The sequence below is a fragment of the Rattus norvegicus genome, chromosome 19 (assembly GCF_036323735.1).
Source record: "Rattus norvegicus strain BN/NHsdMcwi chromosome 19, GRCr8, whole genome shotgun sequence".
Taxonomy (NCBI): domain Eukaryota; kingdom Metazoa; phylum Chordata; class Mammalia; order Rodentia; family Muridae; genus Rattus; species Rattus norvegicus.
In genome coordinates this window covers 51,454,847-51,482,501 of record NC_086037.1, presented here as the reverse complement: position 1 = coordinate 51,482,501, position 27,655 = coordinate 51,454,847, and the positions used below count along the sequence as shown (strand labels likewise).

Here is a 27,655-nt window from a genome sequence, read left to right as displayed (position 1 = left end):
CTTGGGTTTGATCCCCAACACCAACACGAAAGAACACAGCAGTCCCCTTGTGGTGCACACCTGCAACCTCAGTACTCAGGAGGCTGAGGCAGTTATTGTCCCCAGTTTGAGTCCAGCCTGGACTACCCATATAGTCCCAGGCCAGCCTGGGCTATAACATGAAACCTTCTCTTTAAAAAGTCATTACAAATAAATAAATAAATAAATAAATAAATAAATAAATAAATAAATAAAAATTAAAAGAAAAAAGAGGGAAAAGAAAAAACAGCATCCAGATCCACACACTATCCAACAGTCTACTAATACAACAGAGTATAGTTTTAGGGGCTGGAGAGACAGCTAGTGGCTGAGAGCACTCAGTGCTCTCTCTCTCTCTCTCTCTCGGAGCCAGAATCTAGTTCCCAGTACCCACATAAAGGGGTTCACAACCTCATATAACTCCATTTCCAAAAGATTTAATGCCCTCTTCTGGTCTCCATGGACACCCACACACATGCACATACACAAAGACACACAAACATACATATAAGTAAAAATTTCACAAATCTTTAAAAACGAAGAATTTTAGCACACTACTTATTCCCTTTCAAACAGGAGAGCTTGGATTCATGTGAGTTAAATGGTGTGTGTATATGAGTCACCCCCATACTCTAAGAGGTTAGAGGGGGCCTTCCACAGGGATTATATGTCTTTTGTAATAACTGCGTCTAAGTGTTGCTTTTTTTAACCTTGTTCTCTAGCCAGAAACAGTGGTACCTGCCTGTAACCCAAGCATTAGGAAGTCTGCAGCAGTAGGGCTGTCTTGAGTTTGAAGCCAGCCTGGGCTACAGTGCTAGACCCTGCCCTGAAAGGACAGAAACTGAACAATGGTGCAGCTGTAGTTCGGCAGTAGACTGCCCAGCAGGCAAGATGCCCTAGGTTTGATGCTCCGGCATTACATACACCACGTATGACGGTGCAGGCCTATAATCCCAGCATTCAGCTGACAGTGGTAAAAGAATCAGAAATTCAGTTCATAATACAGTAGAGGAATTCAAGAACACCCTTAGTAATTATGGGTAATGTGAGACTCTATCCCAAACAGGAAAAAAAAAATCCAAAACCCAATCAACCTAATAGCTAAAACTGCAAGGAATCTGTCCATTAATAAGTTTAAAAAAAAAAACAGAAAAGAAAACAAAGTTCAGCTCTTGGCACCCGTGTCAGATGCTTCACAACTGCCTGTAACTCCAGCCCCAGGGGGATCTGACACTTCTGGTCTCTCAGGATAACTGTACTCACGTGTACATACCCACACATACACATTATTAAAAATAAAATAAACCTTGTTTTTTTTAATATGGAAGCTGGAGGGATGGTTCATTGGGTAAGATCACTTTCTGCACTGGGGGGGGGGGGGGACTGGGATTCAGGTCACAACTGCCTGTAACTCCAGTTCCAGATAATCTGACACCCTCCTCTGGCCTCTGTGGGCTACTGTATGTACACAATACACATACACTCACTCATAGAAATAGGTGTGCGTGCACACACGCGCACTCACACACACATACACACATAGGATTAATAAATAAAATATGTATCCTGCCATTGCTTCTTAACTGGGGCATGACAGTATATTTACAATGCTTTTAGTTAAGGAACTGAGCTTTGACACGTGTTTGTTTTACTTTAGGCAATTTACAATGTACGTGAGCCTTGGTTCCTTCCTCTGCAAAAATGAATGCTATTAATACTTCTCTGATGAGACTGCTGTGGGGACTAGATGATATACACATAAATGGACTACTATGGGGATTGGCACTTAGGCAATCACCTACCACTATTTTCTTTTCACGTCCCACCAGTATGGTGTAATGTTTGCAGCTGTAGTTTGGGGGTCGACATTTGAGACTGAGTGTTCACCTCATGATTGTACGTGTGCCTTTACCTTGAAATTCTACACACACACCCATACTTGCTGTTTTGTAAGTAGGATCCTATTTTCTTATACCCTTCTACATTTCCAGATGCCATCAGAAGTTCCATTCTGGGGGTTGGGGATTTAGCTCAGTGGTAGAGCGCTTGCCTAGGAAGCGCAAGGCCCTGGGTTCGGTCCCCAGCTCCGAAAAAAAAAAAAAAAGAACCAAAAAAAAAAAAAAAAAGAAGTTCCATTCTGGATAATCTGCCTTAGTCTGACAAGGAGATCAAGCAGAACTGAGTTCTAAGTCTTCCCCTAATATAACCACGTGATTTGGAGTGTGAGTTCCAGGACATACCTTAACTATAGAGTGATGATATACTGTCTAAAGAAAAAGGGGTGGGGGCGTGAATGGTGGTGCTTGCCTTTCATCCCAGCATTTGAGAGACAGAAGCAGTCAAATCACCACAAATAGAGACTCAACAGTAAGAGAGAATGCAAGGTTTCACTATCCCCAAGGTCCCTTCAAATATTAAATTGGGAACTCAACACGAGATTAAAGGTGACTGTGCATCTCTGATACCAAAATGGAAACCCTTAAAAATCTTCCTCAAATTCAGCTAAAAATGTCCCTGCTCAGCATCTCTGGTCACTTGGCATTTTATACAAATCTCAAGCACACCAGGAGCCCTCAAGCGGTTGGGTCATCACATTACACCTGTCTGAAGGTGTCTCCAGTCCCTATGTCAGCGCTGCGCTGGAGCAAACAGTGGACCGGAGCTGCTGGTCCTTGAGGTGCTCAACGGACCTCAGCCAGCAACAGCATTCAACCGACCAAAAGCTCTCCTGGAGCTTTCGTTTCCTTAAGTTTTAAGTGAGACTGCACAAGGCCCAAACGCTCCCGGGAGTGGGATGGAGTTCCCGGGAGGGCCTGAGTGGAACATGCGGTGGCAGCCAGGGCGAGCCTAGGAGACCCGCGACCCCGCGAGCCTCGGGTCCGGCCCCGCGCCGAGATTCATCCTCTCACCTCCCGGGCTCAGCAGCAGCTTCAGCGCTTCCAGAATCTGCTCCAAACCACATGTCCCCAGAACGCCACTCGGCGCAGCCGCCGCCTGAACGGAGGCCGCCATGATTGGAGTGGAGCTAGCCACTTGCGATACGCTCAGACACTACAGTGGACCAGCGCGGCCGCCATTTTGGATGTGGCGGGAGGCGTGCCCTCTGATGGAGGGCGGGGCCCAAACCTGGGGCGGGGCCTGCTCTGTCTGGAACGCCCCCTTCGAACCGTTTTTTCTGGTTTCCTTTACTCTGAGTGTGAGAAACAAAATACAGTTTCTTGTGTTGTTCTCGCAGAGCGCCCCAGTTTAATTCCCAGCATCCATATCGGATACCAGTGCAAACTCAGGTCCAGTACCTCGTATGTATACGCATGCACGCACAAGCATTACAAAATATTTTTAAAAGAAAATATAATTAACTTCTATAGAAAAGATAAAATAAAGGACCTATGTGGTGACACGCATTTTTTCAAACCTAGTACTTAGAAGCAGAGGCCACCTGGTCTACATACCAAGCTCAAGGCCAGTCAGAAACCCTGAGAGTCCCTGACTCAAAAATAGAAAAAGAAAGAACACAAGTAGTCTTGCGTGGTGACCCATGCTTCGAACCTCAGCTGCTATAGAGGCTATAGAGGGAGGATCACATGTTCAAAAGTAGCGAAGGCAGCTTAGTGAAACCGTTTCAAGGCTATTAAGGGCTAGAAATGTTATCCAGTAACAGCACAAGATCATGAGATCAGTTCTTAGTACTTCAACCCAGACGGGGGGTGGGGGTGGGGGGAGTGAACAGAAATAGTTTCTTGTAAAAATAATACACATTTCACTATGAAAATTTTCAAGTACTAAATGAAACACAATAAAATAAGGTTCACAGATGTACATAGAGCCTGAAAGAGAAGCTCACACCTGTGACATCAGCATTCAGGGAAGCTGAGGTGACAAGACCATGTGTTCATAACTTCGTCCTCAAAAGCAACAATAACAAAAAATATTCAACTTAGTATTATTATTTCCTTTTGTGACACTTAAAAATAAATATACACGGGGCGAGAGAGAGCTGGATCAGTGGTTTAGAGTATTCCCAGTTCTTGTAGAAGACCCAGGTTTAATTCTCATAAGCCACATGTATTACTCCAATTCTAGGGGATACCCTCTTCTGGCCTCCAAGACGACCAGCCACACTTGTGGGGCACAGACACACATGCCAGCCAAACACTCATAACTATAAAATAAAATAATTCTTTTTTAAAATAAATATGCACACACTCATGCTCTGGGGATGAGACAGCTGCAAACAGCCCCATCCGTGTATGTTGGTTTTGTTGGTTGGGCGATGGAGATCAGAGCCAGAGACTCTAGTGCATGCTCTCTGCAATAAACTGCAGTGGCATCGCCAGTGCTGAGGCCTGGAGAGGTCCTTAGTAACTAATGGTCCTCTTCGTCCTCTTTGTATGGCTGGTGCATTACTAGAAGATCCACTTTATACCAAAAGCATAACCTCCTATCGTGTTATATGGAAATAAAACTACGTCTGAGATTCAGATAATCATCAAAAGGTTTTCTTCACCTCCATAATTCCTGATGGTACAGTCACAGATCTCAGGTCAATATTGTTTGTTTGTTTGTTTGGAATTTTTTTTATTGTTTTGTTTGTTTTATGAGACAGGATTTTGTAGTGTAATAGCCCTGGCAGTCCTAGAACTTGATTTGCAGACCAGGGTGACCTCCAACTCATAGAGATTCATCTAAAGACATGTGCCACCGTGCCTGGCCCAATGTTAGTATTTTTAAAAATTATTTTTAGTTAGCATAAGGAATAAATCATTGTGACATTTTTACCCCACATACACAATTGTCCTTTGCTTATATCCCCCCCCATACCCACCCCAGCCCATTGCACCCACTGTCCACCTTTATCCTTTCTACTGGTCCTCCTCCTGCCCTAGGTGGATGCTTTTGGGAATTCAATCTTTAGCACATCTGCCCCTCCCCAGTAAACACCCATCACTGCACGCAGGAGGCTGAAGCAGGTCGAAGAAAAGGAAAAGGAAACCCATCAAACCCCAATCACAGGCTGGAGAGATGGCTCAGCGGTTAAGAGCACTGACTGCTCTTCCAGAGGTCCTGAGTTCAATTCCCAAGAACTACACAGCGGCTCACAACCATCTGTAATGGGGATCTGAGGCCCTCTTCTGGTGTGTCTGAAGACAGCGACAGTGTACTCACATACACGAAATAAATAAATAAATAAATACATCTTTAAAAAACAAAACACCAATCACGGCCTTCTATCACTGCCACTTCTCATCTACTCAGTGAAGATCTACTGTGTAAAATGTTCCTCAACCCTCCCTGGGGCACACTGGGATGAAGCATGGTTGACTCTGCCCCCATCAAATTAATGGCTAAACGTGTTGAGCAGAACTGCCCCAGGTGTAGTCTCAGTCAAGCTTTCTGTTCAACTTACTCCTGAGCTAGCTAGGTCTGCCCCCTCGTGGTCTATCGGGTTCCTCTGGGTTCCGACCTTAATCCATCCACTCTCCACTCTAAAATGAAAAGGAAACCTAGTCACAAGGATACTGAGAGAAGTTTAAAGGAAACATTGTCAGTCACTGCCAATGAAAAAGGTCTGAATTCACTTCCTGGTTTGAAAACTCACCAATCCCTGAACTCGAAATCCCCAGAGTCCCCACTTCCCCCAAGAGAGGGAGCCTCCTGCTCACTTCCCTCTGCTGCTCACTTCCTTATTCCCGAGCAGAGGCAGCTACCCTCATCCCTCCTTCCCCAATAAATCTTCTGTGTGAGGTTTGTTATGTTGTATAACCTTGTGGCTCTCCTTGGCTCCCTACTGCTAGGATATCTTTCTCCTCAGAGCTGTAACAATTACAGGCAAGATTTTTCACAGGGGAAAATGTTTACTGAATGTAAGTGACTCTTCCCCCCCCTCCCCCCACCCCCCGGAGCTGGGGACCGAACCCAGGGCCTTGCACTCGCTAGGCAAGCGCTCTACCGCTGAGCTAAATCCCCAACCCCGTAAGTGACTCTTCATTCTTCGTCACCATCTCTTCTTCAAATTCTGTGGACACACACACAGGATGCAAAGGTGGGAAAATCAGGATATATTACACACACACACACACAGAGAGAGAGAGAGAGAGAGAGAGAGAGAGAGAGAGAGAGAGAGAACTAAAGACCACCACTGCCTGGCTCCTGTGGACATCTGTACGTGGTGAGATGTTTTTGATGGAGAAATACACAACCTTGAACGTTATCATAATGTTTTCATGTATACATTCCCTCCCAGGCTCACAGAACTAGACGACTTTCCCGTGGTATACGCACAAATTCATCCTGGGGGAAATTACTAAAAGTGATTGAAGGTTGTTCAATTTAGTGAGGCAGGGTAAGACAGATTGCCTGAGCTGATCTTCATAGAGTTCAAGACCAGTCAGGGTTACCTGTCTCCCAAAGAGGGGGTGGGTGGGCAGGATGGCTCATCAGACAAAGATGGTTGCCACTATGTCTGACATAAAACTTGAGTTTTATCCCTGAGACTGAGAAAACTGACTCCCTGATGCTGACAGGGTCCTATGACTTCCTCATGCACAACCACCGAACTATACACATACCAAGTAAATCATACCCACAAACAAATGTAATTTTTTAATTAAAAAAAAAAAAGGAGGGGTTGGGGATTTAGCTCAGCGGTAGAGTGCTTGCCTAGCGAGCGCAAGGCCCTGGGTTCGGTCCCCAGCTCGGGGGGGGGGGGGGGGGGGGGGGGAATGGAAGGGATGTTGAGTCAGTAAGGGCTTGTCTCACAATCAAAAGAAAAAGTTTAATTCCTAAAACCCACGCTAGAAAAAAAGCTAGAAAAAGCTGGTGTGCACACTGGATCCCTGGAGCTAGCTGGCCAGAAGTTTAATCTACTTGGTAAACTTCAGGCCAGCAGACACCTTGGCAAATAAACAACACAAACAGGGCTAGAGGAATGGGTCAAAGGCTAAAAGCATTTGTTGCTCTTGTAGAGGCCTCAGGTTTGGTTCCCAGCACCCACAGAGTGGCTCACAACCACATGTAATTTCAATCTTAGAGGCTCCGATGCTGCCTTCTGTCCTCCGCAGGTACCAGGTACACATACAGTAAAACCTAAAAAGGAATTAAACAAAGCATCCATACACATAAAGCTATCTAAGAGAAATTGAACAGCTGGGCAGTGGTGGTGCATGCCTTTAATTCTGGCACTCTGAGGCAGAGGCAGGCAAGATCTCTCTCTGGTCTATAGAGCAAGTTGCAAGACAGCCAGGGCTACACCGAGAAACTCTGTCTCGAAAAACAAAGAACAACAAAAGGATGAGGAGAAAGATGAGGAGGAAGAAGAGGAAAAGGAAGGGGAGGAAGAGGAGGAAGTGGAGGGGAAGGAAGAGGAGGAAAAAGAGGAAAAGGAAGGGGAGGAAGAAGAGGGAAAGGAAGAGGAGTAGGAAAGCGAGGAAGAGGATGTGAAAGGCAGAGAAATTAGAAAACAAACAAACCTACATCTGGGAGCTTCCCACTAACGTACTGTTAGGCATCCATTACAGCCAATCCTCACAAGAACTATATCCAGAAGACCCACCCTATGCAAAGACACATCTGGGGATGTTTAACATAGACCCTACGAAGTATTCATGTAAAACTCATTCCACTGACTGAATCATCCAACAAGGAACCCATTATCAAGACTTGAGGGGCAACAGCTGCACAAACCATCCAAGTTCACAGGGGTTGCTTGTCCCCTATTTGCTAAACTCAGAACTAACAAAACTAACAGCTTTCAGGGGATCAGTGGCTGTCTTACAAGCACAGAATTTCCAGGAAAGATGCCAGCACATTAAGGGTTCTTGAGGAAACCATCTTTGAGAGCCATTTGTGATAGCTGGAATGTTTACATTTATCTTCCAGCTGTATCTCCCAGCTCAGACATGTAGACTAGCAATCTCCCACAGAACTACACTTGCAGTCCTTACTTGTCTCTTCTGTCATTTATGCATCCACTGTCATGTTCAGAGAATCAGTCCTACATCGCAAAACTTTGCCCTTCTTCTAAGAGTTCAATAGTTTTATCCATTGAGCAGCACTTGATACATTAGCTAATCTTCACAGCTCATGTGTAGAAAAGACTATCTTTGGCCCACCACTGAATGGCTTGAAACCACTCAAATATCATTTGACCAGATGTCCTAATTGGCTTTCTCTGTCAACATGACACAACCTAGAGACTCAAATAATATGATGCAGGTCGAATTACCTATGGACAACACAATAAGGGACTGTCTGACAAATGATTAATGTGAAAGGGACCAGCCCACAGAGGGCAGCACCATCCCTAAGCTGGTAAACCTGGACTGGATAAGAAAGCTAGCTAAGCCTAGGTATGAGTAATCTATACCTTTAATCCCAGCAATTGAGAGACAGAGGCAAATAGACCTCTGGGAGTTTGGAGCCAGCTACATCTACATAGCAAGTTCCAGGTTAGCCAGAGCCTCACAGTTAAGTGCTTCCTCCCCCAGACCCCAAAGTCAGCTGACCATTAGCAAATGAGCTCCCTTCCTCCGTGGATTTTGCTTCAAGTTCCTGCCCTGACTTCCATCAGGGACAAACTATGACCTGAGAGTATGAGCCAAAAAGCCCTTTCCTCCCCGAGTAGCTTTTGGTTAGTATTTTATCACATGTAACAGAATGACTCTAGGACACTAGTATAAGATTTCTTTCTAGGTTCCTTCTTCAAAACTTCAAAGAATAAAGAACAGAGTCAACATAGGCATATGCAGGGCTGTAATCCAGCATTCAAGGAGCTGAAACAGGATTACAAGTTCAAAACCAGTGTGAACTGCATGGCAGATTCAGGCTGTAGTTTTATGAACAACAACAAAATTCTGGAGCAGGACGTGTGGCCTTTCACCTGGATCCAGTCACTGTATTTCTGCATTTGCTTTCCTGGTATCTCAGGATGTATTTCTGAACAGTTAACGATTGTCCTATTACCTTTTCCATATCCTTAGCCCTTCACCCCTTCAGGCTTTGTATCCCAAGTTTCTCCTACAAAACCACATTGCTGTTGTTGCCTAAGAGAACAGTCAGGATCTCAGCCAGATGCCCTAGCAATTCCACTTCACGGGATATTCCTAACAGAACCCAAGGCAAGGACTAAATCAGGTGTCCATACACGTGTCATTTCAACCCAAGACAGAAAAAATATGTGCAGGGGTATACTACTCTTCTCTACCAAGGAATAAGGTTCTGAAGGAAAAACACTATAACACACCCTATAATACAGACAGAAGTACCTTGAAGGCCTGTGACCGCCAGCTCCAGGGGATCTGATGCCTATTCCTGGCTTTCACAGAGTTCTCTACATACACATACACCCGTCTTAAAAGAAGATTGCTCATGTATGAAGGTAAGGGAAAAGTTATATCCCTATCACCAGGCTTTTCCACAGGAGTATACTGATCTTTGGACTTGTCAGTTTCTTTTTTTTTTTTAATATTTTTATTTATTTTATGTGTGTGTACACTGTCACTTTCTTCAGACACACCAGAAGAGGGCATCAGATCCCATTACAGATGGTTGTGAGCCACCATGTGGTTGCTGGGAATTGAACTCAGTACCTCTGGAAGAGCAGTCAGTGCTCCTAACCACTGAGCAATCTCTCCAACCCGGACTGGTCGGTTTCTTATTGTGAGGACTATCCCGCCAGTTGACAGCAGAATCTGCCGGCTGTCGCCAACCGGAAATTGTCAAATGTCATCTGGGTCTACGGACACAGGCTTATAATCCCAGGTCCAGTTTCCAGAAGCACAAAAAGCATATACATTAAAGGGGGGAGGGTAGAGAGGATGGTCCTACGGTTGAGTGCACACTGCTCTTGTAGGACTCAATTTCAGTTCATAGCGCACAGAGTGGCACATAACCAACCACCTATAACTAGCTGTAGAGGACCTGACACCTCTGCCCTCTATGGGCACCAGCACTTATATATTCATCTATTCATTCTCTCTCTCTCTCTCACTCTCTCTCTCTCTCTCTCTCTCTCTAAGGTTTTTTAAAAAGTAAAAAATGTAATTTATGAAAGAGTACAACATACGAAGAAGCTGGGGGTGTTTCTGAAAGGCAGAGCACTGGTCTGGCCTGTGCAAGGTCCTAGGTCAAGAGAAGAGGGGCAGGAGAAGGGAACTGACAAATACATGTGTGGGTGCTGATAATTTTGTATTTTGTGGGGAGTGGAAAAGGCAAGCAATCGAAACTATTCTCTAAGATGAGTTTTTTTCTTTTTCTCCATCTTTATGAGTTTTTATGAGGACTGACGTGATAGAATTATACACATAGCCCCCTTCTTTTTCTCTCCTTCCACTATACCCACTGTTCCCCAGGGGACCACTTCCCTGGTCTTGGTACTTGGGGCCAGTGATCTCAGAGAGTGGCTTCCCAATAAACCCAAATTTACCATAATTTAATCTGGCTCATATTGGCTCATTTCACTGTCAGTGCCATGTTTAACCACCCTGTGTGAGTATCTCATGGATTGGAGCCATCCAGAAAGCATCAGGGCCTAGACATTTGTTCATCTAAGTAGAGCTAGGTGTATTTGGAGAACGGACTTCCAGGATATGAGCCACTCCTACTGCTTAGGAAGAGGCCTGTCTTCCTTGGTGTAGAACCACTGCCTGCATTACAGTTGGAAAATGTCCGCAGACAGCCCGGAAGCCTGATGTCCCCTGTATCCCAATGGCCTCGGTGCTCATTGCTCTCACCACACACCACAAGGATAAGGCTCTGAGCGGTGACCCCGTGGAAGCATTTCCTCCCCACAGAGGACCCCAAAGCACAGAGAAGACATTTCTGCTGGAGGCTTCCAACTCCATAACCCAGCTGAGCTCACTTCTGTCCTTTTGTCTAGGAATCCTGGCAGAGTCAAATCAAGTGAGCTTCACAACAGTTTAACAAAACTCTTTAATAAAATTCATAAAAATGCATCTTAGAGAACAGTTCCGATTGCTTGCCTTTTCCACTCCCCACAAAATACAAAATTATCAGCACCCACACACATATACACTCAAACTACATACAAAGGGCACGCTATCAACATTAGACAATTAAACTACAGAGAAACCAACAGTTCTCACAGTTGATTGCAGTCATCATTTGCTTCCAAAATTATGTGAGTACAGCAATTTCAATGAAAAGTCTCAAGGGCCTTGCCTCCCTTTTCCCATCAGAGTGGTGTTTTCTTCCTGCTTTCTGAGAAAATGCACAATCTCTAATATTCTCAGTTTTCTTTTTTGGTTTTCCAAGACAGAGTTTCTGTGTAGCCCTGGCTGTCCTGGAATTCACTTACTATACCAGGCTGACCTTGAACTCAGAGAGATCTGAGACTGTCTCTGCCTCCCGAGTGCCGGGATTAAAGGCGTGCACCAACACACCCAGCATAGTCTCAGTTTTCTATTTGTACTTAAGATTGGGCAACTCAGGTCCAAATCAGCCGGTCTTTTCTATAACTACCATCAAAAGCAGGCACTAGAGGGGTGTATTTCCTGGGCTTCAGGAACACATACATGGACAGGATTCCAGCTAGGAAACATTGGCTGAGACAACCCTAATTCTTCCAGAAATTTTGTGGGACGAGGTCTAGCCTCCTTGTACCCTCACCATCAGTGTGCCAACTGGCCAGGTTCACGGACATGTGGCCACCCACATGACTCATGACAGTGGTCAGGTTCACTGGCATGCTTGCTGTCCCCAAGCTTGGCTTCTCTCCTCTATCTTTGGTGGTGGCACTCCAGTCTCTCTCAGAAAAAACCATTTTTTACTGCTGGTTTGAAAGAAACGCAAGAAACCACGGTGTCCGAAAACCTCGCTGCAGGTCCCGGTCACAGCATTGGATAGAGAACCAAAGCAACATATCTCACTATGGCATCTGCCTAAGAATCAGGTGTGCACCTTAGAATCTTCGCAGCTTGCATAGTGGTCCCATTATTTTTTTGTTCTGCCCCAAACACACAGCTGAATAAGTAAAGACACTCTGGAGGTGGGGAGAGAACACAGGAAAGGTGTTTGAAACATACACTATCCAGCTCAGTTGCACCCACACCAAGAAACCTGTCTCTTACCATAAAAGGGCCCAGGCACTACTGTGTCACAGAATAGCACCTGGGCCAGGCAACAGAATTCAGGAACTTAGTGGCTATTAGAATACAGAACATAAACATGGTAATTGAGTGAAAGTATACAATGTAAAAAAATTAGTGAGGGGTGAAGGGCTTGGGGGCTGTGTGTCCGGAGCAGAACATAGCTCAAAACAAAAACAAAAAGAGGGTACAGTTCATCACATCACAGCACTGTAAAAACAAAAACATTTTAGAAAAAGATTCCAACAACCAGTGAAAACCCTCCTAACACAGACAGACTGGTAGGTAGAGTGGGACCAGTATGCAATCTGCATACTTCTCAGATCAGTCTCTCTTCTACAAAGTCAGGGAAGGAGCTGAAAGACCACTGACATCATGATTCTGCATCTCCCATGGTGCCACACAGGAACGACTCTCTAGTCTTCTTCGCCGCCACCATACATATCGGCCAGCTTCTTGAACCGGTTGCCCCATTCGTTCAGATAATCGTAGTCCTGGTCCTGATCTGACTCAGAGGAGTTCAGCGAGCTCAGGGAGGCAGCTTCAGAACCACTCCCCTCATAGTCAAACACCAACAGAGAGTCGTAAGGGGGCGCTGTGGGGTCACTGTCCGCTGCCTTCAGGTTCTAAAGGGAAGAGCACCAGATTTAGATTATGCATCTGAGGCCAGCAACACCCAAAACATGAAAAGGTAACCAGGGAGTAGTTAACCCTTTAAGGTGTACACAGACACACCCTAGCACAAATCATGATACCAGGCTGAACAGAGCTAAAGAGAGATGAGAACAGTCACACTAATAAATATAGATAATAATTCAGCCCAGAAAATCCTCAAAGGAGAGACGACAAGCTAGGATTGTTAGATGTTAATTCTAAGAAGTGAAGATGGGGGATCAGAAATTAATTCAAAGTCATCTACTCCATAGTTCAAGGTCAGTCAGGGTTACAGTGTTTGAATTCCTGGTCCCCAGTTGGACAAATTTCGAAGGATTAGGAAGTGTGGACTTGTTGGAGGAAGTGTGTTACTGAGGCCAGACTTGTGGGTTTTTTCTGTTTTCCTTTGAATTCAAGACAGGTTTTTTTTCTATGTAGCCCTTGGCCATTCTGGAACTCCCACTGTAGATCAGGTTGGCCTCAAACTCAGAGATTACCAATACTTACAACCTCCCGAGTTGCAAGGATTAAAGGCGTGGCCTGGGTTTGAGATTTTAAAAGGCCGGTCATTTCCAATTAGCTCTCTCGGTCTCTCTGCCTCTGTGTGTGTCTCTGTCTCTCTGCTTCCTGTTTGTAGATCACAGCACAAGCTCACAGCTTCTGCTCCAGCTGTGCATGTCTACCCACTGCCAGGCCCCCTGCCATGATCATCAAGGACTCTAACCTTCTAGGGCCCCAAATTAGACTCTTCTGTCCGTTACCTTGGTCATGGTGTTTCAGCACAGCCCTAACAATGTAACTAATACTGGGAAGTGGCAGCCCACACCTTTAATCTCAGCACTTGGGAGGCAGCAGCAGGTGGAGCTCGGAGATTGAAGCCAGGCTGGTTTAAAGAAACAGCTCCAGGATAGCCAGGGCTACATGGAGGAACCCTGTCTTGAAAAACCAAAAGGAAGTTGGGGATTTGGCTCAGTGGTAGAGCGCTTGCCTAGCAAGCGCAAGGCCCTGGGTTTGGTCCCCAGCTCTGAAAAAAATAAGAAAAAAAGAAAAAGAAAAACCAAAAGGAAAAAAGAAACATAACTAAGACACCAAGTTAATGGAGCAGAATGGTAGAGTGTGTGTGTGTGTGTGTGTGTGTGTGTACACAACAGACTAGAACATAGCATCTCCTATTATCTTAAGGTTTTTTGATTAGAACTGAACAGGTTTCTGACACATACAATAATATCTGAATATGTTACATGATGTGCTATTTTTATAAGCCTTAGGTAAACTAGGAAACATTGCGTGTGCTATGTATAGTGTGTATTTGTATGCACTTTAATCCCAGCAGAACCTAGAGCTGGCCGATTCAAGATGCTCTGATCTGAACACTGGAATAAACAGGCCACCATGCTGGCCCTTTTATGCTGGTGCCTCAGACCCACACCCTGGTCCTCGGGGGTTGCTTTCCCTACCTGCTGAGCGGCCTCTGGCCTCCTACGGCACTCCCCCAAATAGGTGTAATGAAAGCAGGGAACCCAGGCAAACTAAATTTGCTTTGGAACCCCTTCTAGGTCTACCAAATCTTTGCAAGTAGACTTTGCTTTTGTCTCGGGGACGTAGGCCCAGGAAGGCAACATTCCTCACTGGAATGGTTTTCTCCTTGGTTCTGCGTTAAGAGATGCACTTGCCTTGGCTCACGGTTTTGCCTACTTACTTCATCGATGAAGTTCCCGATTTCATCAGGATTGGCTGGACGGGGACGATACTGGGGCATGCTCATGAGGGTGGGAGCCACATCATTTCGAATCACTTCCGGTCTGGCATCAAGGCCCCTGTGCAGCTGGCTCAAATCAAAGTCCTAGAGAGAAGAGCAGAACATGACAACACGTGATAAAGAAGCATCTGCATTGCACAGGGCAGGGTTTGCTTCATGGCATCACAGACTGTGCCTATGGAAAACGCCAAATGACCCCCGAGTGACCAAATGTATGTAAAATGGCATTTTGCAAATTAAAAAGTCTCCTAACTCAAACTGAAAGAAAAAGGAGACCTTGGGGATGGCATGAACTCAAGTTATTGTGTCCTACTCGTTTCATGGGACATGATTATCAGGTTATCACTTGGCAAACACTTAGTCCTCCCCACCACAGCCGATGCAAGTAGTGTCCTGTCTGTCAGCAATGGGCTCTGTCATGTGAGGGGCTTGAGGCAATAAGACAGCAGTGATGCATTCCTACTGCAACTCACACGAGGCTCCCACGCAGCAGACCTGAGCACAGGATGCGGCTTAGGGCCTTTCATCTCAATTCTGCGAGATTAGCAGTCCTCACTGATTTACAGACGTTGTGAGCCTCGATGTGATCAACAAACACTGCAGCAAACACTAGAGTGTCTGGAATTCTTGTGACCATAGAGGTCTGTGCTCCATAGCCGTACAGCAGGGTGAATGAAGTAGCCTACATGACAGACATGTAGCCAATGAAGTAGCCTCAGTCAGACATGAAGTTCTCCATCTTTAAAACCCACCTGGTCTTCTTCTCCACCTCCCTCTTCATCATAGTAATACACATTGTCCCGGGTATCGTCATCTGGTGGCAGCAAGGGCTCTTTGACCACCGTTCTCCTCCGTAGAAACAGTAGGAGCAGGAGGATCAGAACTGGAGACAGGGAAGGGAGGGAGGGAAAAGTGATGAGTCACAGGCAAGAAAGCAGAGGAAGCAGCCATCCCGGAACCACACAGTCTTACACCACCAGGCAGGCGGCGGGTGGGTAGCCACCTGAATGAAGACTATCTCATGTTCAGTCAGAGGAGACCATTTCTCAAGAAACAATACAACAGAAATAATAAACAAGTGTGACGTCTGGCTCCTGATACCACTTATGCTTCAAACATCTGATAGGAGAATTTCCACTTTAGCCAAGTCTAATAAAACATATCGACTGCCCCCCAAAAAAATTTAAAAAAAAAAGGTCAGGTATGTTCTCAATAAACAATTAAAAAATAAAACAAAGCAAACAAACGAAAAATCCCCACAAACCCTTGATCATTGAAATCCTCACGGCATTGGCACCAAGCCCAGAACTCTCTCCAGGTAAAATCAGACCAAGGACTATGGACAGAAATGACAGATTCCCTCCAGCATCTCCATTCTCTTTCAATTTTTCAGCCATGGATTAGATACCATTGTTCACTTGACCCTCCATCTCCACTGCCTCCCAGACATTCCATGGGCTCTCGTCACCCAGTTAAGAGCAAGAGCTCCCAGGGTTCCTTGTAACTTGGTATGGCTACATTTGAGCCAACGAGATGCAAGTGGTGGCGACATCTACAACTTGCAGTTAGGTGGCCTCTACTTCCTCTTTCATCTGCCCTCCAGGATGGAATGCAGAGGGGGTGGTTAACTGGCCGCTAAACTATGCTACCGAGAATAGTGTGCGATACCCTTGCTGCCAGCTCAGCATTTCTTGGGGACTGGTTTAAAATGGAGCCTCTGCGGAGTCCTGCTAGGAATGCTGGGTCTAAAGTCCCACTTTACTGAGGGGCACAGGTGACTTGCATGTCCTCAATCTAGGGGAGCACAAAGAGACAGAAGGCTCCCGCACCCAACTCCACGTCATCACCAGTTTGCTCTGTACTCCAACTACCAGCTCCTCTTAGCAGATGGTCCTTCCCCGTTTTGAGGCACCTGCGACCTGGACTTACTCAGGAGGGCCAGGATCCCTCCCAGGATTCCAAGGATGGCGGGAACTTGTAATCCTGCTTCCAGGGAGATCGCCTTCATGCAGTTGTTGACGGTCCCTTCACAGTCACACACGTGGACCTCCAACGTGGTCACCTGGTCTTTATTCTGGTTATCCGAGAGCTTGAGATTGATTTTGTATTCGCCAATCTCTAAGTCCTTTCTTGGTTGCAAAATGAGAGATTCTTGTTCTGGGGAAAGGAAAAAAAAAAGAAACGATGGAACCAGGGGAGGGGACAGAATGAATAGCTCAGTGGATCAAAATGTTTAGGGAACCAAAGTGCTGGGCATCCAGTGCTGGGGGAAGGAACTGTTTGGAGCTCATATTACTGTGCAGTATGTCTCTCAGAGGAATAGGAGTGTGCATGAGATGTGTAAGGAACTAGGGCCGAATATCAAAGGGAAGGGTGAAGCGGGACTGGTAGAACCTCTCTAAAAACAGTGAGCCTTCACACCTGCGTCATTGTACTCAATGGTCCAGTTGACGCTGGCCCCATGGGTGAGCTCTGCAGTGAAGGGGGATGTGTTTGGGGGAAGGTCTGGATCCAAGATGGTGATGACATGGGGCTTCGGGTTTCTCTGGCAGAACTGCATATTTCGAGGTTCTGGGATGGGAGCATTGTCGTTGACGTCTGACAGGACCAGGAGAAGAGTCCCTGTGCCAGTGGCAATGGGTGAACCTAAGAGAAAACAGAAAGGGTGTCACAGCTGAAGGATAGTGACAAATGATGACTTAGCTTATCTGTGATCCCTCAGCAGGTTCCGAGCAAACCAGAGCCTCTGCCCTTGTCTCAGAATTCTGACAAGTTTATTGCACACTGTGTACAATGAGTGTATTTCTCATTTCAAAGGCAGCTTTCTTCTCTTCCTAGTCTATTACTCACACATTTTAATTCGGGGGTGGGGGGTACTGTTTTGTTGTTGTTGTTTGTTTTTTGAGACAAAGTCTTAGCATGCTGCCTTTGGAATTACAATCACCCTGCCTCAACCTCCTACCAAAGCCTGGCTCTCGCAGATCTTATTAGAAAGTAAGGAAAAGGGGTTGGGGATTTAGCTCAGTGGTAGAGCGCTTGCCTAGCAAGCACAAGGCCCTGGGTTTGGTCCCCAGCTCTGAAAAAAAGAAAAGAAAGGGAAAAAAAAGGTAAGGAAAAGCAGAGTGAGGTAGACTTTCTTTGGAATCTTAGAACCACGCATGAGGGAAGGGAGGGTCACCTCAATTTTAAGGCCTTTCGTGGCTACATGGTGAGTTCAAAACTAGCCTGGGTGATACAGGAAACCATGTCTCAAAAAAAAATTTTTTTTTCCAAAAAAATCTTGGGGTATCCACGTGGTGGAGAACACACGACTATGCTTAACACTGTGGTCCCATTTCCATAAAAGGAAAAGGGTCTGAATAGATGGCTCAGTGACTAAGAATGCTTAGTCTTACAGAAGACCTACGTTCAGTTTTCATCACATAGCAGCTCATAACTATCTGTAACTCCAGATCCAGGGGAACATCCTCTATGGACACCAGGAACGCAGGCATACATGCAGGCTAAATTCACACATATTGTGGTAGTTTGGATAGGTTTGGCCCCAATAGACTCATGCGTTTGAATGCTTGGCCTACAAAGGAAGGCTCTATTAGGAGGTGTGGCCTTACTCAGGTAGGTGTGATCTTATTGGAGGAACTGTGTCACTGTTGGGGTGAGCTTTGAGATCTCCTATGCCTAAGCTCCACCCAGTGTATAACCAGAGCCTCTTCCTGTCTGCCTGCATTAGATGGTCTCTTCCTGGCTGCCCTTGCATTAAGATGTAGAACTCTGGGTCAGCTCCTTCTGTAGCACCACGTCTGTCTGCATGCCTCTAGGCTTCCTGTCACGACAAGAATGCACTAAATCTCTGAAACTTAACCAGCCCCAAATAAATGTTTTCCTTTATAAGAGGTGCCTTGCGGGCTGGAGAGATGGCTCAGTGGTTAAGAGCACTGACTGCTCTTCCAAGGGTCCTGAGTTCAATTCCCAGCAACTACATGGTGGCTCACAACCATCTGTAATGGGATCCGATGCCCTCTTCTGGTGTGTCTGAAGACAGCTACAGTGTACTCAATATATATATAATAAATAAATAAATCTTTAAGAAAAAAATAAGAATTGCCTTGGTCATGGTGTCTCTTCACAGAAATGAAACCCTAAGAGACACATAAAATTCAAAAAGAAATGAAAAAGTTGAAGATTATAAGAATTAAGTAGGGGCTGGAGAAATGGCTCAGAGGTTAAGAGCACTGTCTGCTCTTCCAGAGGTCCTGAGTTCAAATCCCAGCAACCACATGGTGGCTCACAACCATCTGTAATGAGATCTTCTGGCCTGCAGGTATGTATGCAGGCAGGATGTTATATGCATAATAAATAAATAAACCTTAAAAAAAAAAAAAAAAGAATTAAGTAATAAATGCATAACCACAGACCAAGTTTCTGTAAGAAGGAGTGAGTTTCAAGTACAGAAAGGGACAAAAGGGAAGGATAATCTAGAGTTTGGAATTTTGTTACCAAAATCTGTGTATGTTATGATTGTTTGTTATAATAAAAGAAAAGGGGGGCTGGAGAGATGGCTCAGTGGTTAAGAGCACTGACAGCTCTTCCAGAGGTCCTGAGTTCAAATCCCAGCAACCACATGGTGGCTTGCAACCATCTGTAATGATCTGATGCCCTTTTCTGGTGTGACTGAAGGCAGCTACAGAGTATTCATATATAATAAATAAATAAATCTATAAAAAAAAAAAAAGGAATGAAATCCCACCCTACCCTATCCTGCCCTACCCCACTCCACCCCAAATAAGGCAGAGGCAAAGGGGCAAGCAAGCTGGAGGGTAGCCCAAGCCACGATGCAGATCAGACTACACGGTGTCCATACCATCATCTGTGGCAATGATGAGAGCTGTATACGTGCTGTTCTTCACATGCTCCGAATCTTCTCTGTCCATCTCAGCCCGAGTGGAAATGACCCCAGTCTCTGGGTTAATCTCCAGCCAATTGGCAGTGTCCCTCCAAATCCGATACCTGAGGACACAAGCTGTGGCTTAGAGTAGATATAGCCAACACAAAGGAATGAGGAGGGTCCCAGGTCCTCTTCACTTGTTACAGTTACCCCTCTATAAATGTGCCATATATTTATATAGTTTTATCTATGTGTGGTGCCTGAGTGTATATATGTGTACCACATAGTGCAAGAGGTTAGAAGAGCTATCAGATCCCCAGGAACTGGAGTTACACATGGTTATGAGACTCCGTGTTGGTGCTGAAAATTGAACCCCAGTCCTTTAGTAAATAATGCGGTTCATGGGATGTGGGGTGTGTGTGGCTCAGTGGGTAAAGGCACTGATAGCCAAACCTGACATCTTGAGTTTGATACCCGGGACCCGAGACCCATTTGGCTGCCCACGTAATGACAATTCTTCAGTGAAACTCCAGCCCCCTTGTCGTGGACACATACCTTAGAATGTTTTATAATTACATGACAAATGGATATACTCATATTTACATAAACAATATTTAAATTATGTACCAAAAAACCCAAAGTGTTCAGCTATGGTGATGCATGCCTTTAGTTCCAGAACTAGGGAGGTAGAACCAGAAGGATCTCTGTGAGTTTGAGGCCAACCTGGTCTACACAAAGCAAGTTCCAGGACAGTGAGGACGACCTAGTGAGAACCTGTCTCAGCAAAAGGTGTACACGTACCAACCCCCACTCGATGTTACCATTGCAAACGATCCTACTCACGTGATCTTCTGTTCCATGAATGTGTCTGGCTCTCGCGCAGTGTAAGATGCGATCTCCAGACCCACACCAAAGTCCTCAGGCACCTCGACTCTCTTCTCCGCAGGCACAAAAATGGGGGCTTCATTCACGTCTACCACATCCACGGTGACAGTGGCTGTGGAAGGGACAAGAGACCCCTCAAAGGGCTCCTCATTTTCCACTGTCACGTGCAGAATGTACTGCTGCTTGGCCTCAAAATCCAAGCCCTAGAGAAAAGGAGAAAAACAAAGTTAAAACTAAAATATCATGGACTGGATGTGTGGCTCGGTGGCAGAACAGCTACCCAGCACGTTTACGGTCGTCCTGTGTTCAACCACCACTCCCACAGAACAAATACATAAGCTTATAAAAATGGTTCGTCCAAAAGTCTATGCATCTGCCTCCCAAGTCCTGAGATTAAAGGTGTGCACCAGCACCAGCTGGCTCAGACACTACTTCTGGTTAACAGTAGTCCTCAAACACGGCTGCTCACTTGTTGAGGAGGACATTAAAGCTCTAAATACCCTAGGGCATCTTTTGCTAAATTCACCAGTAAGTCCTCCTCACTTTCAGTTTAGACATTTTCCAAAGATTTACCAGCAACGGTGACTGGCCATGTAGGCAGTGGGGACCAACCCCAGCTCCTCTACAGAACAGCAAGTGCTCTTAACCACCGAGCCATCCATCATCTTTCTAGCCCAACCTTCCTAATGCTGTGAGCTTTTAATACAGCTCCTCGTGTTGTGGTGACCCCCAACCATAAAATTATTTTCATTGCTACTTTATAACTGTAGTTTGGTTATTGTTATGAATCATATGTAAATATCTGTTTTCTGTTGGTCTTAGGGCCCCCCCCAAAGGGGTCATGACCCACAGGTTCTACTGCCTAGCCTCAGGCTTCAGGATATTTTTAAGGGAGCCATACTGATCTCACTTCTAACAAGCCAGCAAAATAGCCAGGAGAGTTTCCACAAGCCCCAGAAGGTTGGTACCATCCTTCGACTCCCGACCTCTCCCTTGCTCATGTTGATCCACTCATGGGAAGACATTATGGAACAAGAGAGCCCCAGTTGGTGACATGTCATTCACCAAGCACCGTACAAACCTTGGCTGTTTTCAGAATGCCCTCGTTGGTCTTGGGGTCTGTGATGACAGTGAACTGATGATCAGGATCATTGACTACGGTGTACACAGCATTCCACGCTGGAGTGTTGGGGGCATCATCATCAGTCACCTTGAGTGTGGCAATACGGGCACCGACCTCATTCTCAAGCACTTGACCCTGGTACTGAAGAGTAAAGGAAAAATCGGGTCATTAGTGACCAGATGACAGTAAGCAAAGGCTCAGGGCCATATGGGAGGGGGGAGCCATATTGAACCCAACCCTAGAGAAGTAGGTGGGATGAGTGATGTCAAGAGAAGCATGTGAGCCTCCAAGGATAGAGATAAGTGTCCTGAGACTAGGTCCTCATTTCCCATCAGTAAATGAACTAGCAGCTCCGGGCACCCTCTTCTGTACCCACCTAAAGTAGCTTTCCCAGGCCCTGGCTACAAGGTCCCTCTGATGTCCCATTGTCAGCTTACAAGACATGTATATCATTTGCAATCAACCCCACCCAGTCTCTAGTCTCTATTAGTAAACATTAAATAAGATGCGTCAGTCATCCCTGGGGTCTATTGTGACAGAAGAGGAAAAAAAGTCAACCCTGCTTTTTGAATCTACACTCTTTGTGCCCCTGTTAACTAAACTAACCACTATAACAACTTCTAACTCACTCAGTAAAATACGAGGCGAAACGCTGAGTGTGGCATTATAAACCTAACTGCTAACATGGGCTATAAAAATTTAATTTGATTAAGTTCTCTCTCTCTCTCTCTCTCTCTCTCTCTCTCTCTCTCTCTCTCTCTCTCTCTGTGGGGGATAGGGAGGGAGAGGGAGGGAGAGAAAGGAGGGGGGGAGAGAGGGAAAGAGAGAGAGGAGAGGGAGCAAGCATGTCCTTCTCCTTGAATGCATTTGATACCCATTCATTTTGATACTTGGCATGCAGTAATTCTTACAAAGTTGGCCATGGCATCTTACAGCTCTAACCCAACATTTAGGAGGCATGTTGTTGAGTTGGAGGCCAGGATGGGTTACACAGTAAGATCTGGTTCAAATAAATCATCCTTCCCCCTAAAATCATATTTCCTATAAATTCTACGTTCCACAAGACTAGAAAACTTGTTTGCTTCGTGTTGACAGGTCTCCAGTAACACAGGGTGGAATATAAATTGGGAAAATGTGAGGACTAAGTAACACCCACTAATACTACAAAGATGCAAAAGTAAGGTCAGGAACGCATCAGGAGCTTTCAATAATACACAACTCCATGCCAATGGCCCCAGGCAGAGGATTTCAAAGACAGCAGCTGCTCCGGTATGTTGGTTTCTAAGTTTGAAGTTCACATTCACTGTCCTGGGGAAGAGGTTCTAAAGGGTTCACCCGGGGAACAGCGGCAAAACTTAGCTTGTGAGCAATGGAGAACCTTTCATGAAACGAAGAAGCTGTAGAATTACCGTGCTTGGGTTGAAGATGGGAGCGTTGTCATTAATATCCTTGACAGTGATCACAGCTTTTGCTGTTGTGCTTAGGCCTTCGCCTTGAAGGTCGGCAGCCTGAACCACCAGAGTATATGTAGGGTAACTCTGCAGAGACCAAACACAGGGAATCAGAACCCACTCCAACTGCCTCCCCAAACCCTGCCCAGGCCGCCTGCCCTCAGGCACAGAGCTCCCGCACAGGGAATTAGACGTAAAGCTGGGCCACTTACACTACTGAGCACTAGGCCCAGCAGAGGGTTACGCTGTCTGTCCATGGGATTTAATGTATGTTTGCCTTCAAGCCCCTCCACCACCTCCTGAGCCCTGCCTGACCTCTCGGTCCAGTCCGGAGGTGACCACACTGATGACCCCAGTGTCCCGGTTGACAGTGAACATGTTTTTGTGAGGCAGCTCAGGATCTTGGCTGAGGATGGTGTAGGCGATGGCAGCATTGTAGGTGTTTATGTCATCGTCTGCATCAGTGGCTGAGACCTGCATCACGGAGGTTCCTGTCAAAGGAAAGGAGCCTTAATTGGGCTGCAATTGCTACACTGGGATCTGCTCATGACTACTCAGAACAATCCTGCTCTTGGAGACAAGCACACTTTGTCACAGTTATTTTAAAAATTCTCTTCAAGCTACCAGTCAAGGGGGCATCACACCAAACCAGCCATGTTTGGGAACTCAACTTTCACCGCCTATAATTCAGGTGTGGTCTGAGGAGGAAAGGAAGATGGTGTTGGCAATAATTAAAATATCTCTACCAAGTCCTTCTCTTTCTTATTTTATTTCTTTTCTTCTCCTCCTCCTCACCACCACCACCACCACCACCACCACCACCACCACCACCACCACCATCACCACTACTACTACTACTACTACTACTACTACTACTACTACTACTACTACTACTACTTGTGTATATACATTTGCAGATGCCCTCAAAGGCCAGAAGATGGCATCACATCCCCTAGAGCTGGAGTTACATACATGCACCACCTAGGAAGGTTTCTTTTGTTTTTGCTCATATGTGTCTAACAAGTAGAATGTTATATCTACCTCCTCATGCCTCCACCTCAGCCCTCATGGTGGCTTTCAAAGAGCGTGTCTGAACTTCAGTCCTCAAGTTCTAATTCCATACTCCAAGGTCTAAAGAACCCAATGTTTTTCTGGATGCTTAGTTCCTTGAGACTAAATTACCTGGAAGAGCGCCTTCTGCAACAGATCCCTCAAAGACCTCCTGGATAAACTCTGGCCTGTTGTCATTCTGATCTGTGACTGTGACCACTATCTCCATGGGATCCTCCACGGCTTCCCCATTTGATGACACAGCATGAGAGTAGAGCTGCAAGAGAGTCAAGTGAGGATTACTAGGAAGAAGAGCCAGAGTAGGGAATCTGGCTAGAGTGGCTCTATCTAGCCTCCATTCTTTCTACTAAAATACCTTCATGTGAGAATTTTCCGCTGTGTGTTGCTACTTAATGAACTCATGATGAGTTAAGTCTCAAAGTTAAAGAATACGACCACCAGACAGATGGCCCACTTATCACATATAGACTTACTTCAGGTGGGGTAATTTTCCCTCCGGCCATTCCAGTCTAATATTTCCCTGAGATTTCTCTCCATTTGGCATCTATAGATTATCTCCCTCCTCCCTAAGTTCACACTGCAACCAAGTCTCAGAAGTGAGCTTTGTACCCTAGTTATTATCAGAATATGTATCATCTAGGTAAGAAATTTCTCCCCAAGAACAAGTTGACTTTTTTTTTTTTTTCTAAAGATTTATTTGGGGCTGGAGAGATGGCTCAGAGATTAAGATCATTCTACAGGTCCTTTGTTCAATCCCTAGGATCCACATGGTGGCTCATAACCAACCACTTATAATGAGATCTGATAACCTCTACTGGTGTGCAAGCATACATGCAGGCAGAACACCAATTTAAAAAAAATATTTATTTACTTATGTGTACTGGTGTTTTGTCTGCATATATGTCTGTGTGAGAGTGTTGAATCCTTAGGAACTGGAGTTACAGGCAGTTCTGAGCTGCTGGGTGTGCTACAGATTGAACCAGGTCCTTTGAAAGGGTAGCCAGTGTTCTTACCTGCTAAGCCATTTCTCTATTCCCCACCCCCTCTCTTTTACACACACACACACACACACACACACACACACACACACACGAATATTTTGGCTCCAGGTATGTATATATACCATATATATACCTGAGCTAATACCTAAGGAAGTCACTGAGTCCCCTTGGACCTGAGTTACAGATGGTTATGAGCTACCGTGTCAGTATGGGGAACCAAACTCAGGTCCTTTACAAGAACAACCAGTGCTCTTAACAACTAAGCCATCAGGGTTGGGGATTTAGCTCAGTGGTAGAGCGCTTGCCTAGCAAGCGCAAGGCCCTGGGTTCAGTCCCCAGCTCCAAAAAAAAAAAAAGAAGAAGAAGAAAACAAACAAACAAAAAAAAAAAAAAAAAAACCAAAAAACAAAAAAATAACTAAGCCATCTTCTGAGCCAAGTCAACATCTTACAATTTTTGTTATGTATGTGTATATGTCAGAAGTCACTTAGGAAAGGCTAAGGCATACAAGTGAGGTTTCTGGAGATGGCCACCATTTTGTATAGGTGCGATGGGTGAGCTCTGAGAATGCAGGGTCCTCAGAGACTTCATCCCAGGATTGCTTCTTGCTACTGTATTTCCTTTCACTATCGCACAGCCAATTCCTGGGCATCAGCCCACCCTATTGGGCACATCTCCTACAGAATCAATATGAAGATGTGCTTTCATATAGTAATGCCTATAGAATTGATGATTTCATAATTCTTGATAATGATTTTATAAAATTCCTAAATTGATACAAGTAATCTCAAGTCCCCTACAGAAGAAAAAGCTGCAAACAGAGCTCTGTAAACCGTCACGTGTTACAGGCTAACTGCACTAAGAAAAGAAAGCAGCAGGCGGGGGCTGGGGATTTAGCTCAGTGGTAGAGCGCTTACCTAGGAAGCGCAAGGCCCTGGGTTCGGTCCCCAGCTCCGAAAAAAAGAACCAAAAAAAAAAAAAAAAAAAAGAAAGCAGCAGGCTTGGAACAAATTTACGACCAAGTAAAACATTCCTTCTAGGTTAGGAACAAGGCCACTATCTGGTAACTAAAGGTCATAAACTGGGAATGGACAATTTATTGTAGGTGCAAATACAACAAATAAAATATTGACTAGTTTATCTATACAAAACTTCAAAACTAATAAGACGCAAGGTAGGTGATTTATCTCTTAACAAAATTGTGTTAACTTGTGATAAAAAAAATTATTTACTTATATTGGATTTATGGGTCTAGAAGATAGATAACAGATGTTTCATCAGATACTAGTCTTAATGGGAAGAAATGTAAACATTTCTGCTGTAACTCCTTAAATCTTATAACTATTGCCTTAAATTTACTATGAACTTACAGAACGTAAGAGTGTTTAGAAATCATGTAATCGTTGGGGATTTAGCTCAGTGGTAGAGTGCTTGCCTAGCAAGCACAAGGCCCTGGGTTTGGTCCCCAGCTCCGGGGGGGGGGGGCGGGGGGGGCAAATTACATTATAGAAATCATGTAATCGATTATCCTACTGCAACAGTTCTAACTGATAGTTGTATGAGGGGATTTTCAGAGAATGTGAATAGTGAGAACAGAAACAAAGATTTGTTGGAGCTTCTTCTCTCTGCTTCATCCAGAGTGAGTGTTTTTCTGTGTTAGAGACTTTTCCTTTCTCTCTGGCTTACAGAGTTAACAGAACTCTCAGCCTCAGTCAAAGAGGAGTCAGCCCAAGCAACTAACTACTTTTCTTAATCCTCTACATCTACCAGCAGGAGTTAATTGCCAGAAATCAGCAGCTTTTAGCCATAGAATAGCAAGAGAGTTAAACTGCCAGATGCCATTAGCTTCTGGCTCCTAGAACAGTAAGGAAGAGCTATAAGACTATCATCAGTCTTTAGCCTTTGTCCCTCCCACCTCAGTACCTATCCCCAGCTTGGCAGTATATATCTGTGTGTCTGTCTCTCTGTCTCTCTCTCTCTCTGTGTCTGTCTGTCTCTCTGTGTCTGTCTCTGCGTGTGTGTGTGTGTGTGTCTGTCTCTGTGTGTGTGTCTGTCTCTGTGTGTGTGTCTGTCTCTGTGTGTGTGTCTCTGAGTGTGTGTGTGTGCGCGCGCGTGTTCACACACACTTTTGTGGAGTTATCAATGGAGGTTGTCATAAGGTATCAGAGCAGCCGGAGCAGGAGTTTCAGGTGGTTGTGATCCACCTACATGAATGCTGGGAAGTGAACTCTTCAAGAGCAACAAATGTTCTTACCCGTTGAGCCATTCCTCCAGCCTACTTTGACAGCTTTTATCTAAGCTCATGCATGATATGATGAATCCCTACGACAACAGCAATGAACCGCCCCGACTTGTTAAGATAATTTAAGCTACTTGTATGTCCAGGACATCCAAACTGGGGAATAAAACACCAGCTGCTTTAAAATTTGACAATTGTTATCCAGTGGTCAACAATATCTAAGAAATACTCACAAGGTACTTGTCAATGGCTTCTCTGTCCAGAGGCTGCGTCACTTTCAGCCAGCCTGTCTCCCTCTCAATGATGAAAACGCCAACAGGGGGTTTGTCAGCTCCTGGGCCGGTGATGCTGTAGAAAACCGTTGTCTCTTTGTCCCTGTTGGATTTGATCTGAACAGAAAACAGAAGCGAATGGGAATTGGAAAGGCAAGATCTCCACATGGGGTCTTTACATTTTCTCTTCTCT

General features: G+C 45.2%; 2 protein-coding genes across 6 annotated transcripts in view; both read right to left on the bottom strand.

Annotated features, from left to right (window-relative positions):
* Nucleotides 1–3,118, bottom strand: part of Tango6 (transport and golgi organization 6 homolog) — a 187,759-nt gene extending 184,641 nt beyond the window's left edge. For 3 of the 4 annotated variants that reach the window (XM_063278042.1, XM_006255568.5, XM_039098139.2), the window contains exon 1: nt 2,928–3,118. In XM_063278042.1, the coding sequence (XP_063134112.1) occupies nt 2,928–3,030 (103 nt within the window). In that variant the 5' untranslated portion in view covers nt 3,031–3,118. The remainder of the gene's footprint in view (nt 1–2,927) is intronic. The other variant, NM_001427103.1, reaches the window with a different exon arrangement.
* Nucleotides 3,119–10,929: 7,811 nt separating this feature from the next.
* The window catches only part of Cdh1 (cadherin 1), a 69,395-nt gene continuing 52,669 nt past the window's right edge, over nt 10,930–27,655 (bottom strand). For both annotated transcript variants that reach the window (NM_031334.1, XM_063278314.1), the window contains 12 exon segments: nt 10,930–12,748; nt 14,476–14,619; nt 15,288–15,418; nt 16,465–16,692; nt 16,957–17,181; nt 19,397–19,542; nt 20,264–20,508; nt 21,387–21,569; nt 22,838–22,966; nt 23,195–23,370; nt 24,062–24,206; nt 27,424–27,579. In NM_031334.1, coding sequence (NP_112624.1) covers nt 12,539–12,748; nt 14,476–14,619; nt 15,288–15,418; nt 16,465–16,692; nt 16,957–17,181; nt 19,397–19,542; nt 20,264–20,508; nt 21,387–21,569; nt 22,838–22,966; nt 23,195–23,370; nt 24,062–24,206; nt 27,424–27,579 — 2,118 coding nt within the window. In that variant the 3' untranslated portion in view covers nt 10,930–12,538.